This window comes from Rousettus aegyptiacus, unplaced genomic scaffold (genome assembly GCF_014176215.1).
Source record: "Rousettus aegyptiacus isolate mRouAeg1 unplaced genomic scaffold, mRouAeg1.p scaffold_m13_p_6, whole genome shotgun sequence".
In the NCBI taxonomy this organism is placed as follows: domain Eukaryota; kingdom Metazoa; phylum Chordata; class Mammalia; order Chiroptera; family Pteropodidae; genus Rousettus; species Rousettus aegyptiacus.
This window is the reverse complement of record NW_023416309.1, coordinates 40,793,886-40,811,811: the sequence shown is the minus strand read 5'-3', so window position 1 is coordinate 40,811,811 and position 17,926 is coordinate 40,793,886. Positions and strand designations below refer to the sequence as shown.

Genomic DNA, 17,926 nt, shown 5'->3' with positions numbered 1-17,926 from the left:
AATATCTACTCACTACGTTTTCTTTCTTATTGGGATATTGCAGCTTTATTTGTGAAGTTAAAAAAAAATCTTTGAAAGTAGGTAATTCTTTCTCAAGCAGCCAAGTTACTTATGATACAGACCATAAACCTAGCTCCAGCATTCACCCTACTAACTAGCTAACAACCACCTCCTCTATACTTGATCCTTCTTGGCTAACATTTCCAATGCTTTTCAATAAGGTAAATTTGCTCCTTTAAAGAAAACATGTAGGGAATCCTTAGATAATTTCAGCCCATGTTTAGGAAAGAAAAAAGAAATTTTTCTTCAGATACTCTCCTGCACTCCTCATGAATGGAGGAAATTTGTTTGTTTATTGTTATTTAATTTGCATAAGCCTTAAAACTATTTCGATCGTGGTCTTATGTATGCTATGAGCTAAAATTATTCTAGAGACACACATTACAGAAGTCCTTTACAGTCAACAGAGTAACACAGCTCTGAGGCTTTCCCTTTCAGTCTGTATCTCCCCCTTAAAAAACCCACAGGTGTTGAGACGCACCTCCCCACTCCCAACAAGTGTGTATATATCCATACATAAGGCACTTCCTGTGTACATTCTCCTCTAATTGTTAAGAACAGAAGCAATACAGAACAGGCCACAAACGAGGCATCAGGGGGCAGAATTCTAGTTTTGACTCCACCTCTTGGAATCAGTATGACCTCAGCTAAATTACTTAAAATGTCTCTGAGCTTCAATTTCATTCATAAAAAGGGGACAATATTCATCATACCTCCCTTACAGTGTTGTGTAAAAATTCAATAAGATAATATACATAAAAGTGGCTTTGAAAATTCTAAACATAAAAATATTACATAAGCTTATTATGATTAGGGAAACACGGTGATAAAAATGGGAAAAAAGATTCTGGGGAACACATGAAGATGGAAAGATCTGCATTACAGAGAACTAAGGCCCTAAAAGGAATAACAACTTTCTATAAGAGAAGAGTTTTGTTGCAAATGCTAAAACCTTATTTGTGCTACCAATTTCCTACCTCACAGTATGCATGAGGTAGACAAAGAAAGTTAAAACACAGGCAAACCAAAAAATAGCCAAAAATAACGTACTTATCATTCAAACAATGAAGGAAGCGTATAACTGTAAGAATGCTGATTCCCCTCTGAAGTGGGATGCCCTACCAGGAACTTTAGGAAATGGATCAGCAACACAATAAACCAGGGGCAAACTACATCTCTGGGCTAAACCTGGCTTGTAGCCTGTTTAAAGAAAATTTGATTTATCATTCATTCATTTAAGTATTACCTAAGTCTGCTTTTGAAATACACTGGCAGAGTTGAGTAGTTCCACGGTTGCTATGGCCCACAAAGCCTAAAATATTTACAGAAAAAGTCTGTCCATCCCTGCAATAAATCGAACACATTTTTTTAACCAAGATAGGTAATCCTACCTAGATGTGGAGACTTACCTGTTATGTTGTTTAAAACCTCCTTTAGATGACTGAAACTATGCAACAGAGGATCCCGTTCTTCATCCTGTAGGTTTAAAAATAAATAAATAAAGTCACTAAGTAATAACAAATGCCAGAGAGGATGCGGAGAAATAGGAACCCTCATACACTGCTGGTGGTATAGCCACTATGGAAAACAGTATGGAGGTTCCTCAAAAAAACTAAGAATAGATCTACTATATGATCCAGCAATCTCTCTACTGGGTATTTACCCCAAAGACTTGAAAACTCATAACCAAAAAGATATTTGTACAGATGTTCATAGCAGCATTATTCACAGTGACCAGGACATGGAAGCAACTGAAGTGTTCTACAATAGATGACTGGCTAAAGAAGCTGTAGTACATATATGCAATGGATTACTCAGTCATAAGAGATGAAATACTACCATTTGCAACAACATGGATGGACACTGAAATAATCATACTAAGTGAAATAAGCCAGACAGAAAAAGTTGAAAATCACATATCACTTATATGTGGGATATAAACCTAAAAGCAACAAATGAACAGGACAGAGACTCATGGACATGGACAATGGACTAGTGGTTACCAGAAAGTAGGGGGGAGGAGGGAAAGGAGAAGTAGATGGGGGGAAAATATTTAAATCATTTCTGCAATTAAAATAATTAATTAAAAATAAATAATTTTAAAAAGTCACTATCAGACAAAGAGGAAAAAGGAAATATAGGACAGATCTAGGGCTCTTTTTCTGAATCCAATCAGAAAACTCAGTAAGTTTTTCTTCTAAGGAAAAGAAAGGTATGGTTCATTTTTCCAGTTTCTTAATCACTTAATTCATAGAGGTCCTCTGGGCTTACCTAAAATAGTAAATCCTAAAGTATTAATTTATACCATGACTATAGTACTCAAGCTACCATAGATTATCAGGTCCTTTATATGTGCTATGGTCTGAATGTTTGCATCCCCTCAAAACTTATATGTTAAAATCCTCATGCCCACTGTGATGGTATTAGGAGGCAGGGCCTTTAGAAAGTGGGTAATTAGGTCATGAGGACAGAGCCATTATAAATGGAATAAAAAAGGCCCTATAAAAAAAAAGGCCCAAGAGGGCTCCCTTATGCCTTCCACAATGAGAGGGTACAATGAGAAGTCTGAGACCCAAAAGAGGGCCCTCACCCAACTATACTGGCATCCTGATCTTGCACTTCCAGGCTCCAGAACTGTGAGAAATAAATTTCTGTTGTTTATCAGCTACCCAGTTTGTGGTACTTTGTTAAAGCATCCCAAACAGACTAAGACATGTGTATTACTCTCTCTCTTCTTCATACTCATTATATAATCACACATATTCATTTCAGAGAAATTCCTGACTCTATTCTTAATTCTAAAACAATCTATTTTTATAAATGAACATGAGAAATTTCCGAGTGCCAAGTTGGAAATGTCTAAATTTGTTTTACAACTGTGCCAAAATTTTATACAACTGTACAAAAAATATCCTTGAATATATATATGTAATAAAGAAAGCCAGTTTTACAAAAGGTAAGTTTCTTACTCATCTGATTGGGAAGATATGGCCTGCTCTATGTAAAGAAGCTTGCTGAACTTCCAAGGAGTACCATCACTAACCCGTACTCTATGTATCAATAATTAAACTGATTTAAAGAAATTTGATAGTCCTAAGAAATTAGAAGGAAACTGACATATTTTGGCATTTTATTTTTAATTTATTTTTTTAATTGAAGAAATGATTTTAATTTTTTTCCTCATCTACCTCTCCCCTTTTCCTTCCCCCCTACCCTCTGGTAACCACTAGTTCATTGTCCATGTCCATGAGTCTGTTTGTTTGTTCTGTTCATTTGTTGCTTTTAGGTTTATTTGGCATTTTAAAGAGATCCCACATATTAACTTGTTTACAAAAACAGTTAGAAGAGAAATGATACTACTTTTGGGTCCCAGAGAAAAAAGACAGCCTGTAAATTTGGTGCTGGTTGGAATAAAAGGTCCTTGATATCAAAAAACAATTATGAATTCTGCTTTCTCATTATTACTGAGAAATTGATTACTCTCTTAACTATGCGCCAAGTCCCCTACAACGAATCAGTGACCAAGCTATCTGCCCATTCCCCACTTACCAGTGGAGTATGAGTGCTCCATCGGGCATTTCGTTTGATGGCCCCAACCACGATGTTAATCTCCCCTTGAATGATGTAAATATTCTTATCCACCATCCTGGCAAACCTACCAAAACAGCTAAGAAAAAAGTCTAGTTAATATTTGGTTACCCAGAGCATACCCATGCTTAAATCAGTACCTGATAAGGCTAGAATTGTGATTTAACTTTTCAGTACCAAGATTTCCCACCTTTAATACTAAAATGAGATAAAATCCATCTGATGTTATGAATCCAACTACCTGGTTCTCTCTTGAAGTTCAAGATAAAACTCAAAAAAACATCAATCCAGAAAATTTCTCAAAAGTACCTCGACAATCTCTAGCAAGCCTGTCAAATTCTTCAAAGTCAATTGTTTCCAAACATTTCTATGAGGCCTCTAGGTATGCAGATATATCTGTGTGCTATTTCGTTAAAGATATATTTCAGATTTTCACTTTGTTCTTTTTTATCCATTCAATAAAATAATAATGAAAGTTCAAGTTAAAAGAAAAGAATGAAGGCTATCAGCAAAACAGACTTGGTTTGGAACCACAGTTATAATGTCAACTTATATACTACATCCATTCCGCCAAGCCAGCTCTAGAAAACAGGACAGTAGTAGCAATGATACAACCTTTGAAACATTTTGAAAAATCAAGTTCACTTTCTTATAGCAGGAAATCTCTAATAAGCAGACTGAAAGGTAGACTCTTTGTAAAGCTGTTTCTATACAAATCTCTGAAATGAAGCTGAAATACTATTTTAGTATTTTAAGTGCTCCCAACTTAACTACCGCTTTACCATTTTCTTTGCTGCCTAGAATAGCAAACAGCACTTAGAAAAGATATTTAATTATTTCCCCAGGTGAACATGTAAAAAAGCAAAATTCCTTCCTGGAATAGAGAAAACCCTAGGACCATATAAAACCAACCTTACCATTTCCCATTATTTAGAAACCCTCCTCAGAAAGACAATTTTTTTTTTTTTTAAAGCAGAAAGGAAAAAAGGGGAAGTATACAGTTAGACAAACATTTAGATTGGGCTCAAAGAAAGTTAAAACAATAAGGCTATCAGTATAAGGGAGAAGGAATTCCAGAAATATATACTTATTAAGTACCTCCTATGCATAAGGCATCTTTCAGAGTGCTAAAGATACAAAGCAAGTAAGACATGGAAAGAGCCCTCAGACATATAGTGGAATAAAACTGTAGCACATGACTGTATATTACCATTTATGTAAAACCAACACATCTTACACAAAACACTAGATTTCTGTTTCACAATATATGCAATATTTAACACACGGCAAGATATAAAGAGTAATATAATGGTCAATATCCAGATTAAAAATAGTACAACTGAGTCTCTGTGTGTGTCCTCCCTACTATTCTAAATCTGTTTATTAAACTTTTATGTTGTTTTATACTTCTACTTCATTGATATGTATCTTAAAAATATATAGTATTATTCTGCATATATTTATATTTTATATACTTATATCATATTGCACGTATTCTGAAATTTACACTTTTCCCTTGAAATATTATGTTTGTGACTCATTCACATTGTTAAGTATACTTAATATATTTTATACAGGTATATAGAGAGATATATAAACACAGAATAAAAGGTCTGGGCAGATATACCCCAAACTCGAAAAGAAGTTATTGCAAAACTGGGGTATAATCTAAGGCTACTTCAGCCTTATCTATGTTTTCATTTTTTACAAGAAGAATGTATTACTACACATTTCTGCCCATGAGGCATTTATAGAGTTTAGTGGGATCTAAAAGAAAACTGAGCCAGAGATATAGAGGAAGAAAATGAATTCTACAAGTAGCTCTATTTGCATATTTTGCACAAGACAGGGCCCCCAGAAAGTGAGAAGTATGAAAACCACTATGAAAAGAAAAAAAGAGCTGGTACGAATTTTGTCCAGGCCCATGACACCTTCCCCAATCCACAAGGGAATCCAACATAAGACAAAATAACCAAAAGAAAAAAATAACTAGGTTGATCTCAGAAGACCTTCTGCTTTCCAAATGGTCGAGGTACGCAACAATATCCTCTCCTGAGAAGATTCAATGATGAGAACATACAACAACGTTCTCTCATAGGAGGATGAAAACCAAAAACTAGAAGATAAATGAATTAGAAAATAATTTAAAATATCAGTAGAAAAAAGATAAAATGTTAGTATCCCTTCATCCTTAAATTATTTAGGCAAGATGAGTATGCTCTTTATCTCTGGAAGGATTTTTGAGAAACTGCTAACAGAGGTTATTTCCAGGGAAAGGAACTAAGGAGCAGAGGTGAGAGGAAGACTTTTCTCCGTATATTCTTCTGTACCTTTTGAATTTTGTGTCATATACATATATTACCTATTATCTATTTTTAAATCTTTACTGATCTTTAAAAAAAGAGTAGGCTCTTTAGAATAGCTATATTATTCTTTGTATAAATGCTTAAGAACAGCAAAGTTAATTAACTAACAAGCATTTATTTCAGTCAACAGACATTCCTTAGCATATACTAAGCAAAATATTAGGCACGGTCATACAGAATTATCCCTGTATTGTGACCAACCCACAAAAAGTTTATAATCTAGTTAATAGCAGTCCCCAACCTTTTTGGCGTGAGGAACCAGCGCTCCTATGAGAATCTAATGCCTGATGACCTGAGGTAGAGACGAGGTAGTGATGACAGTACTGGGGAGCAGCTGTAAATACAGATAAAGCTCCACTTGCTGGAACACAGCTCATCTCCTACTGTGTGGCCTGGTTCCTAACAGGCCATGGATAGGTACCAGTCTGTGGACCGGGGACTAGGGACCCCTGATCTAGTAGATTAGGTAAAACACATACATATACACACAAACCTATGTAATGCCTCCAAAATATGAATGATACACAATGTCACCGCTGTGAAGCAAAGAAAATTATTTCTGGCAGAAGCCCTAGAAAAGCAACTGAAAGATAGGGTTCAAACAGTCAAATATATAAGGATAACGCCATGAGTAAAGGATTATAGGTAGGTAAATTCGGTGAGTATTTAGGGCATTATGATTATTCCAGACTGGCTGGAACATTATTCCTAGGGAAATAATTGGAGGTAAACCTAGAAAAGCATTTGGGCAGCATATCATGGAAGGCCTTCAATATAAGGTTATTATTCAGTATATATTCTGAATACTTACTATTATAAAAATATTTTGGGGAGCCTAACAGGAGAACTATAAAACAAGAATAATTTCTCTTTCAGATTACTAAGAGAAGGAGAGAAAACACCCATACTGAAAATAACAACAACAAGTAAACAATAACACTATACTGTAAATTGCAAACAAAAATGCCAGTGGGACTGATAACTATTTGGAAAGCTTACTGGAGGAGATAAATTTTGAACTTGGATTCCAACTGAAGTAATCAACCTAATTTTATCAAAATTTAACAGGCACCAAAAGCTAACAACTTTCTAAGGTGGCAAAGATCTAAGGAAAAAAATCATTGTCTTAAGCTTCTTAGTAAAAAAGAAACATCTAGAGAATGAAGAAGAATTATTTTGAAGGACTATGCAGAGTCGCCTAATCTACCTCCAGGCCTCTTAAGCATGTGTCTCCTCACCCAAGAAATCTCCCAAGGGAATCTGTCCTTCAACTCCAAATGGGAAGCCCAGATGAATGACTTGCTGTCTGGCAGCCTATAGCTTAAAACCCTTGTCACAAGGTCACAAAGGCCTATGGAGACCTTACATAAGTATGGTAGAAAAGAATTTAAGGTTTATTTTGTATCAGAAATAACATGAGAATGAACAACTAAATATATACCAATCGACATCCCCAGCCAGATAAGCCACTGGCCCAAAGATTCTTAGTAACATATGTCCTTTGAAAGCCTATCTGTTTAAAGCTGGGACCACAGCATTCCCTTGGTGCTTTGCAGCATCCTAATTACTTACCCCAAGAGGATCCAAAGAGGAGGAGTCACTTTATCGACTGGCCACTCCCTCTAGATGTAAACAAAAGCAGGAGAAACAGAAACAATAAATTGAATCTTTACTTCATGGAATAACAAAAATCCTATTTCAAATGATTAAAGACTGAAATGTAAAACAGCTCAAAACTTAAAAACTTTAAGAATATATGAGAAAAACAAACAAAATATATGAGAATATTTTTATAATCTCAACATAGGGGAGAAGCATCTAAATAAGAAACAATAAAACACAATTAATAACATAAAATTAGTAAATTAACCACGTTAAAATTAAAGACATTTGTTCAAAATACCCCATAAAAAGAAGGGAAAGGTAAGTCACAAACTCAGAGAAAATATTTTAACATACACAACTAATCAAGAAGCAATATGAATAATATAAAATAACTTCTACGAAACTATAATAGACACATAAACCTTCCCCAAAATTGGCAAGAGACATGAATAGGCATTTCACATAATAAGAAAATGCAAACAGCAAATGAATATATGAAAATATTAGGTTCATTAAAAATCAAGAAAATTACAAAATAAGATTATAATAAGATACCACTTTGCCCCCAAAGTAGCACAAAAATTTTAATTTGACAATACTAAGAATTAGTAAAAATGCAGACCAAGTGGCTAGTGAGTATGTAAACTGATACAGCTCATTAGGATAATTTGGCATTATCTTGCAAAGTTGAAGAACTTCATATCCTATATCTCAGCAATTCCACAGAAACTATGCCCCCAGAGAAACACAAAGAATTTCGAATAGTGGCTGGTGGGGTGGGGAGGTGTAACTGTCAGGAAACAGCATACATGTGGCCTCGATTTTGGTGATGTTTTGCTTTTTTGTTGGGTGGGGGTCACTGATGCCCCACGTATGCTATATATATATTCTTTGTACGTATAAAATAGACTATCAAAAGTTCCTTCTTTGTAGTTACGGTCTTTGCTCTTTCTATGCACTTGCACGTGTTCCCTTTCCATTTTGAATATTTTTCCCTACTCCTGTCCATTTGGTAAAGTCTCACTCATTCCATCCAAAAGTCAATGAGAGAGTCAGAATATCACAGTGGTTACAGAACAAGCTTCAGGTTCAACAAAGAAACAAACTCTAGTCCTGTTACTACCTTATTACCTAAATGATCTTAGCTGTTTCTTAGCCTTTCTGAGCCCCAGTTTATAGTTCTCCATTGTGAAATGTAGATAGTACCTCCTCATCCATTTGTTGTGAAGCCTCAATAAGAAGCCTATAAAGGGATATTAAAACTCAAAAAATGTTAGCTGTTATTATGGTAATGCCTGCTCTGTGAAGTCTTCCCTAGCTAACCCACTCCCCCAGAATATTAGCACTTCTTTTTTGTCACCCCGTAACACTGCATATAGCTCTATTTAAACACACCTCATGCTGATTTATAATTATTTTGTCTGTCTCTCCCATGAATAAGCAGCTCAGGAAGAGACCATGATTTATTCACCTTTTAATATGACACATAATAAGGAAAATTATAAATTTTGAATGAACAAATGAATAAATAGATGAACATCAAGACTGACTCTTCAATAGTGGTGCAGCTCACATCCACCTCTTGTGAAAACAATGACTTCATAGAAGATAAGGACTCTAAACCAGGAAAGCAAACCTACTTTCTGCATCCCATATGTTTCTGAATCAGAAGTTACAAACCTTCCATAAAGGCCACCCTAATAGACAAATCATTACCCACCAGCCAAATCATTATGCTTCTATTCTCACATCAATCTTCCTGAAGTTTCCTCATGTGCTATATGCCTGTTCACATCTTTCAGTGAAATACATAATTCTTTATCTAATTGTCGATTCTTTATATACGTGTATATATTATTTTCTTTGGTTCTAAATAGCTGTTATTAGTACATCATTGTTTAAGCTATTTTCCTTAATTGCTTTTAAAAGCTGTCCTTATCCAATTAGAAATTAGATTCCCCAAAGGCAAAGACTCATTTTTTTTTGTTCTTCATGGTGCTTTGGTGTCTAGCACAGAGCTCTGTAAACCAAGAAAATGCTGATGGGCTTTCTGAGAGGGTAGACAGTACCACGAAGCTGAACAACTCTCAACTAGTCCTTCCAAAGTGTATCTTCACTCCATCTCTCAAACATTCCAGAGGAGCATTAAAGATGAAGAGCTTACAAGTTTCCAGAGCTGGCCAAGGAACACACCATAGTTCTGCTCTTCATTGAAAGTAACCAAGATTTACTGAACCAGTAAATAATTTACCGGGCTCAAGAAATTTACTCAAAGCGTGGAGGTAAGAGAAAGTCAACCTAGGAAAAAAGCTGGTGCCCTGACAGGATACGACTGGAAAATCCTCCCAAACCTGATAATCAGGTAACCAGTGTACCTCAGCTCTGCCATGGCACCTCCTCCCTCTGTGGAGTTCTAAGTCTATCCCAAGAACTACATGCAAGGTGAGCCATGAAGATATGTCCAAAGCTATTCAAAATGTCCTTTATGCCAGCTTGAAGATGAAAAACAAAACAAGGCTTCTCTCTCTCACTAATCTTTTAACCTAGGTAAGGGTGACAGTTGGCAGAGCAGGAAAAAGATAAAGTTAGTCAGTCTGTGTGATTATATAAAGAGAACTACAGTAATTCTCATAAGGCCTGCCCATCTTGCATGTCAGGGGTCATCATCCACTGTCATGGGACAGAATCCAGTCCACAGACATATTTTGTTCCACCTGCAAAAGGTTTTGAAAAAATTTAACTAGTTGCCAACAGTTTAAAACGATGATCTGAATTTCCTGAAAAACAGGAAAAATGGCATACTGTGCCCACATTCTAGTACATTATAGTCCCCACTACAACCTAATACATTCCCACCTGGCTCACTTCACTCATTTACATTTACCTGCTTGATACTCAGGCATGTGAGCTTGTAATCTCTTATTTACATAATGGCAACAAATCATTACTTCCATGATCATTTCCTCATTATAACTGGGGATCCAAATCCCCACACTGCTCTATTATACTTTCATTTAATTAAACAACTATTGTTGAACATACTGACATACATAAAAAGAGGAACAATAATAGCTAAACGGCTGCCAATTACATTTGCATAGCTCTTATAGCCTGAGGGTAAAATGAACCCACCTTCTTCTTCAACTCAACTCCACCATTACCCCAACAACAGAATCATTCTAATTTGTGACATTGAACCACAGGGATAGACCATGATCAATCAACAGAAGTGGCATACATAGGCTAGGATAATCCTTCCAATGAGTACAGTATAAATACAGTGTATCTCCTCAAAAGCAGCTGTGTCTTTTTCCCTTCTAGATGCCCACAGTAGCCAGTCTAAGTACCCTATCAATGAAGTTATTATCTAAAAGTGACAGTCATTTTGCCTTCTGGAACACAGGTAAGTGAAATAGCAGTGGAACTCTGAGAACTGCCAGTTCACCTGGGATTAATGCTTAGCTACTCATGAGGAAATGTGTCTACAACCTGAGTTCCCGCTGTGCCAAAGAGCATCACTGTCCAGATTAGAACATACTGTCCACACTCACCTTTAAAACGATGCTCAAATACAAGTCTTGAAGGAAGAACTATTCCCATCTAGAAAATGACTTTTTAAGTAAAGAAAGAGAAAATCTTTGATGCAAGAGTCACCTCCAGTCCCAAGTGAAAAGATGCTGAATTGGTCACACTATCTACCCAAAGACTAGATTGCCTATTATGCCAACCATATCAGCCAACAAGGCTCATTGGGAAATATCAACCCAGATGAGCAAGACAGGCCCATCAAACCTGGATACTTCCTCAACTGTCCTATAATTAGCCGCTTCCAACTACTTTTTTTAGAAATTCTGCAATCTGGATGAAGTTATAATGCAAATAATTTCCTTTACCATTTCCATCTCACTTATTTTAAATCAATAAATACAAACAATAAATGTTATCCCCACCACACACACACACACACACACACACACACACACACACAATTTCAGGAGGGGAGAGGACATTAGGTACAAAGAAGCAGTTTAGTCACTCTAGCTCCTAAAAAGTTTTCCCTTCTAACAATGAAGTTTTGACTCTCCTTGTTATTACCTCACCTTGCAAAAGTCCTGACTGCCAGGGCCAGAACCAGGCTACAAGTTAGGATCACATACTAAAACTAACACTAGGTACAGATAACATTTATTGAGTATTCACTACGTAATTATGTTGATGCTGCTTTATCCCTACTACATCCTCTAACTAGGCCAATGAGCATATATGTGCTACTACTTTTAAAGAGTGCATAAACTGATCAGTGCAATCCCAAAATACCTTTCCATTTGTATCCTCCACAGGAGCCAGAGGAGTGCCTTGAGTATCTCAATTAAAGGCATACTAATTTCTATGTTATGCATTAAAAAATTCTATCTACACTATTCTCCATTTCTAAAGTCTCCCTTGGGAGACTTTAAGGTTTACAATACAGCAATTTATCACATTGCCATAAACTACTCTTTGAGGTTATGTTCCATTATTCACTCTGCTGCCTTGACCCTATCACTTTTAAAGTGACTGAACAACTCTCATGACTCTTTTTACCCACTAAAAATAATAGACCAACAGTACCTATCCTCACCAATCTTCAAATTCCTCTCTGCTCTCAGCCAACTATAAAACAAAAGAGTGGCTTCCTTGTGATTGAACCTCATCTCCTTAGGCCATGTGAAGAGAAGACCTGGGGAGGAAATTCCAATCAAAAACATAAACCAAGAGAGAATATTTGTAAAACAGATTATGTAAAGGAAGAAACAGGATCAGAAGATAAGTCTAATGTTTACATACAGACCCAGACTGTCGGTTGAGCTGCCCTATAAGAGGAAAGCCTTCTAATAGCCCAGGTCCCACACTGCTGGCCTCAATTCTTCACCTCTCCTTACTACCTGAGTCTAGGTTGCACTAGATCATCATCAAGTATTAATGAAGCAGTTTGGCTGTGTTAATGGGGCAGTCACACAGAAGTGGACGCTGTACACAATCTGGAAAGACCTTCATATCTAAGGTCTAAAACCCAACTCTGAAAAGTAGATACAAAGCTCTTTAGGTTTGCATTCAGTTTTTGAGGACTGGTCTCTTTAGAATGCAGAAAGCTCCGGAAGAGAGAAGCCGAAAGGTAGGTTAAGTCTGGGAACACAGGAAGAAGGATTTAGGGCACCTGCAAGGAATCAGAAGTCAGAGCTGAAGTCGCCCCTCCTGCGGCAGGGGCCTGACCTTTGCCCTCTACACACCTCCCAGTTCCTTTCCATAACAATCTCTCCCTCGTCTTATTCCTGACCCTGCGCGATTAATCCTGCCGGGCTAGTACAACTTAAAAGCCCTCCTCCCCTTCGTCCCTATTGCGATGTCAGGTGAGCCTTCACAACCCTGGAACTCTAAGAAGAGACTTCGCTGACCTGTCAGCGGATCCAAAATGGCGGGGCCTAGTCCCAGGACCTGCAGCCGCTGCTCATGTCCACCCAGGGCCCCGTAGGCGTCTCCGAGAGGCTCTCCCGGCTCTGGTGGCAGATAGGAGAAGGGAAGTAGCCCGTGTCCTGGAAATTGAGGCCGAAGTCAGGGACCGCACAGCGGCTGGGAAGAGTCGGCCAGAACGGGCGGTGGTGCCCGGTATCTTCCCTGTCAGCTTACTGACGTGGTAACTAGCCTCAGTCTAGCCCGCTGCCTGGTAACTGTGCGAGCCCTGCTGCGCACAGCCAATCATAGCTTGTCACCGTGAAAAGTGACATTCCAGCTATCCAATCGAAGAAAGGAATTGGCTCCGGGAGGTGGGTTGTGCCTAAAGAGGCGAGATTACAAAAGAAAGAAAAGGGTAGGCAGGGGACAACCAACGGATACAAGTACTCTCTGAGTGACAGTTATAAAAGCCAATAAAAAGAGAGGAATTGTGCTAGGCAGTTAGAGAGGTGGAGTTAGCTAGAGTTCGGTTGCAGTGCGGCTTGTAAGTAGCTGCTGGGCATTATGGGGAGGAAAGCTACGATTTGCTGGAGAGGAGGCGGGGTCCGTTTTGAGAGCCTGAGCGGGCGTCTCTACTCATTCCTCCCTGTCCCAACCCAGCCACTCCCTATTAAAATCAGCGGGTCCAAAATCGTACCTCTTAAGGGAACACTTCCATACGAGGCAGTTAATGTTGTAAAGCTGGCTTTCTTTATTGCATATGTATATTGCAGTCCTGCAAGCTAGTCTGAGCTCCCCTCCCCGACTCTCCCGTCTGCCTGCCCTGACTGGCTTCTCATAGATGTGTCTGTCCCATCCCAACTCGATTTCTGTGTCTTGTGCCCCATTGCTATCATCCAGAAATAAAGAAATGGGAAGCGGCAGAAACCTTGAGTCTCTAATTCATATCTCTTCATTTTACAGAGCAGGAAACTGAGTTCCAGAGTGGAAAGATAGACCCACATTCGCATAACTAGTTATTGGCAGAGCAGAAAGACCAGAGTATCCTCACCCCTGATTCAGCTTTCTTTTTCAGTGCCCTTCACTACTTCTTATGCCCCAGTCTATCAGTCTGTGACTCTCAGCTCTGCCCCTCATGGACACTTTTTACCTACCTGGAAGGAAGCTAATCACACAGGCTAGTCCGCATCACCAGTGACAGGAAATTGAAGCCTTTCCTGTTTGCCTTAGAAATGCCGAGGAGCCTGAGAGCTAGATGCCCACCCTAGTCTTCACTCTCCTGCCCCCAGGTGTCTCTCCTCTTGCAAGCAATGATAGAGGTTGTGAGGATATCTAGAATTACCTAGAAGTGAAAATGTATAAGAAGAGGACAGGAGGATGGGTTTTCTCCTTGCAGATTGGTGAAATTCCCAGCCCATTTTCTGGCATAGAGCCCAGGTGTCTCTGCAAACCTGAAGAGATGGCTGGGAGGCAGTAAAAAAAAGATACCAACTTTCTCCTCCATCATCTCATTTATGGATGACCCAAGTCCAGGGAAGCTCCATACCTAACTCCATAGAAATGTGGTCTCAAAACCACCATCCACAAAAATTACCTCAAAATGGATCAAAGACCTCTGAATATAAGACCTGAAACAATAAATTGCATAGAAAGAAACATAGGTATTAAACTCATGGACCTTGGATTTAGGAGGATTTTATGAATTTGACCTCAAAGGCAAGGGAAGTAAAAGTAAAAATAAATAAATGGGACTATATCAAACTAAGCTTTTTCACAGCAAAAGAAATCATCAACAAGGCAAAGAGACAACCATCTGAATGGGAGAATATATTTACAAACAATGCTTCCAATAAGGGCCTAATTTCCAAAATATATAAAGAATTCCTACAACTTAACAATAAAAAAGCAAACAAGCCAATTAAAAAATGGGCAGAGGACTCAAACGGACACCTCTCCCAAGAAAACGTACAAATGGCCAACAGACATATGAAAAGATGCTCATCTTCACAATTAGGAAAATACAAATCAAAACCACTGAGATATCGTCTCATACCTGTTAGAATAGCTATCATCAACAGGACAAATAATAACAAATGTTGGAAAGGGTGTGGGGAAAATCAAATCCTCATACATTGCTGGTGGGATTGTAAACTGGTACAGCCACTATTGGAAACAGTATAGAGGTTGCTCAAAACACAAAGAATAGAGTCACCGTATGACCTAGCAATCCCTCTTCTGGGTATTTACTGAAAAAAACTTGAAAACATTTATCTGCAAAGATATATGTGCCCTGATGTTCATAGCAGCATTGTTCTCAGTGGCCAAGACATGGAAACAACCAAAGTGTCTAACAATAGATGATTGGATAAAGAAGATGTAGTACCTAGATACAATGGAATATTACTCAGCTATATGAAAAGATGAAATACTGCCATTTGCAACAACATAGATCTTGAGATTATCATGTTAAGCAAAATAAGTCAGACAGAAAAAGTTGAGAATCATGATTTCACTCATATATGGGATATAAAACTATAAGTAACAAACATAACAAACAAACAGAGATTCATGGACATGGATAATGGATTAGTGGTTACTAGAGGGAAGCAGGGAGGGAGAGGTAGATAGGAGTATCGGGGGGTGAGATATTTAGTAGCAAAAGGAAATTTAATTTTGGGTGATAAATACACAATGCAATATACATACGACATATTGTTGAATTATACACTTGAAACCTATTTAATTTTATTAGCCAATGTCACCCCAATAATTTTAATTTAAAGACATTTTAAAGAACCAATCAAAAAATGCAGATATTCAAAGATCATCCATGTGCTAGGACACTCTAATCTGAAGAACCCATCAGACCTGCCAGACATCAGACCTGAAGAACTCCTCAACAGCTCCCTGCACCTGCACATTGGGGTCCTGGTCTCCAGGCCCAGCTGAGGACCTTGCCTCTTTCACCCAAAGAGAGGTACAACCATCATAGCACCTCTTTTCACAGTACCTCTAAGCCATTTTACACCTTTACTTGAAAACTGAGATTTGGTTTCCTGGGCCTATCTCAGATTGAGAGGTCCTAGATAGCTAAAACTCCCTACTCCCCTACCTCCACTCCCATATACCTCCAAAAATTAATTAGCCTAAAAGAATGAGTGGGTTATGTGTTAGAGATGAAGAGAAGATGACAATGCTCTAGCCCTGCCTAATCTCCATCACCGTACCAGGCAGAACATCTCCCTCTTAGATTTCAATACTGAGCTACTACATTATGCCTAGGAACAGAAACATGAGGACACAACACATGGTACTTGGCCTCCTAAATCTTAGCATCACAGAGGACAAACATATAAGCTGATGTCTTCAATATAGTGGGTGGGGTAATAGAAAATACGCACAGGAGGGTTGTGGGAGTAAGAGGCTAGACAACTGGCTAACCTGGAAGTTCAGAAATGGCTTTCCAGAGAAAATGAGGCCTGAGTGGAGCTTAGGAGGATGCGTAGGAATTGACAAGATGAAGACTGGCTGGAAATCTGTTATTGTCAGAAGAAAGGACAGAGATGTTCAGGAAACCAGTAGGAGATTAGAGATTAAGACAGGGTCAGATCCTGAAAGTCTCGTATGCCAGTTAAGGGTTCTTGCTTGGTCTTTATCCTGAGTGCATTCGGGAGCTATTGAAGGGTTTTAAACAGAGACATGACTGGTCAGATTTACCTTAGGAGCATATTGCCTGATAGCTTTTGTGCCCTGAGGGGCACCCAAGCATCCCTGACCCCACATGTTCCTTCAGATATCTATCCTAGCCCTTGCAACGCCCTAACCAGCAAGCACTAAGGTCACAGAACTGAACCTGGTAGAAGCTAGTCTGTTAAGACTGAGAGAGTGTAGCTTGAGCAAGTCAAAAGTGCAGACCGACAGATAAACTGCCCAGGCCTCCAAGAAATGCCCAGCACAAACAAGATCCAATGAGAGCCTCCTTTAACTTTTTTTGTGGGGAGGTAGGGAGTGATAGTTACTTGTCCAAGGTCACTCGATGATGGTGTGGCTGGTGGCAGGCTTAGAATGGTGCTTTGGTTTGTCTCATTCCAAACTCTGCTTTCTCCAGGAAGCCACCTTCCTTGGAGGAGAGAAAGGCGGGATCGGCGGGAGATTGCGGAGAAGAGGAAGAAAGATAAGAGGGAAAAGAAGAGCAGAGAGAAAAAGAACTTAGTCTTTCGATGTGGCAAAGGAGAAAGGAGAGGGATAAACAACAGGAGAAAAGCAGTGGAGAAGAAAAAAGAGGAAAGAAAGGCGAGACGTGGGAGTATTGGAACAGAGACAAAGGGCAGAGAGACAGACAGCGACAAGTGGAGAGAAAATCGCTGAAACTTGAGCGGCAACGAAGTCTGAGCGCTGAAAACCAACGGCTTTTCCCGGCCAATCGCCCTCCCACCTGGCACCCCGGCAACCCTATCCACCCTCACCACTTCGCTTTGCTCAGGGTGGCAGCCTGGCCCCACCTCACCGCCGGCAGGCGCCGGCTCCGTAGAGCTACATGGCGTACCCTAAGATCCCGGGTTTGGCTCCGCCAAAGTGTTCTTGCCCGAGCGTGGTTTCAGCCACGTGGGGAGGGGCGTGTCCCAGTTGCTGAGGAGCGCTTCCAATTGGCCAGCACGCCGGGTTCTTGGCGGTGCGCCGGCCAGACTCCACCTCCGAAGGCGGGGCCTGAAAATTCACAGCTGGAAAGGGTGGAGTCCGGGCTGCGCAGCTGGAAGGGGGCGGGGCCCTACTCGCGAGGTTCGCCGCCGAGGGCTGGGGGCGCCGTGGGTTGCCATAAAGTGAATGGGCGCCGGCGGGGGGGGTGGCAGTCCGAGGCGAAGCTCAGTCTCTCC

At 39.3% G+C, this 17,926-nt stretch overlaps 1 protein-coding gene across 9 annotated transcripts in view; it reads right to left on the bottom strand.

The window, feature by feature from the left end:
* Positions 1-13,309, bottom strand: part of GBF1 (golgi brefeldin A resistant guanine nucleotide exchange factor 1) — a 99,016-nt gene extending 85,707 nt beyond the window's left edge. For 8 of the 9 annotated variants that reach the window (XM_016154532.2, XM_016154535.2, XM_016154536.2 and 5 more), the window contains exons 1-4: positions 13,055-13,309; positions 7,587-7,636; positions 3,610-3,727; positions 1,470-1,536 (exon numbers count right to left, since the gene is read on the bottom strand). In XM_016154532.2, coding sequence (XP_016010018.2) covers positions 1,470-1,536; positions 3,610-3,705 — 163 coding nt within the window. In that variant the 5' untranslated portion in view covers positions 3,706-3,727; positions 7,587-7,636; positions 13,055-13,309. Of the gene's footprint in view, positions 1-1,469; positions 1,537-3,609; positions 3,728-7,586; positions 7,637-13,054 lie in introns of those variants that run through there. The other variant, XM_016154539.2, reaches the window with a different exon arrangement.
* Between the last annotated feature and the right edge of the window lie 4,617 nt (positions 13,310-17,926).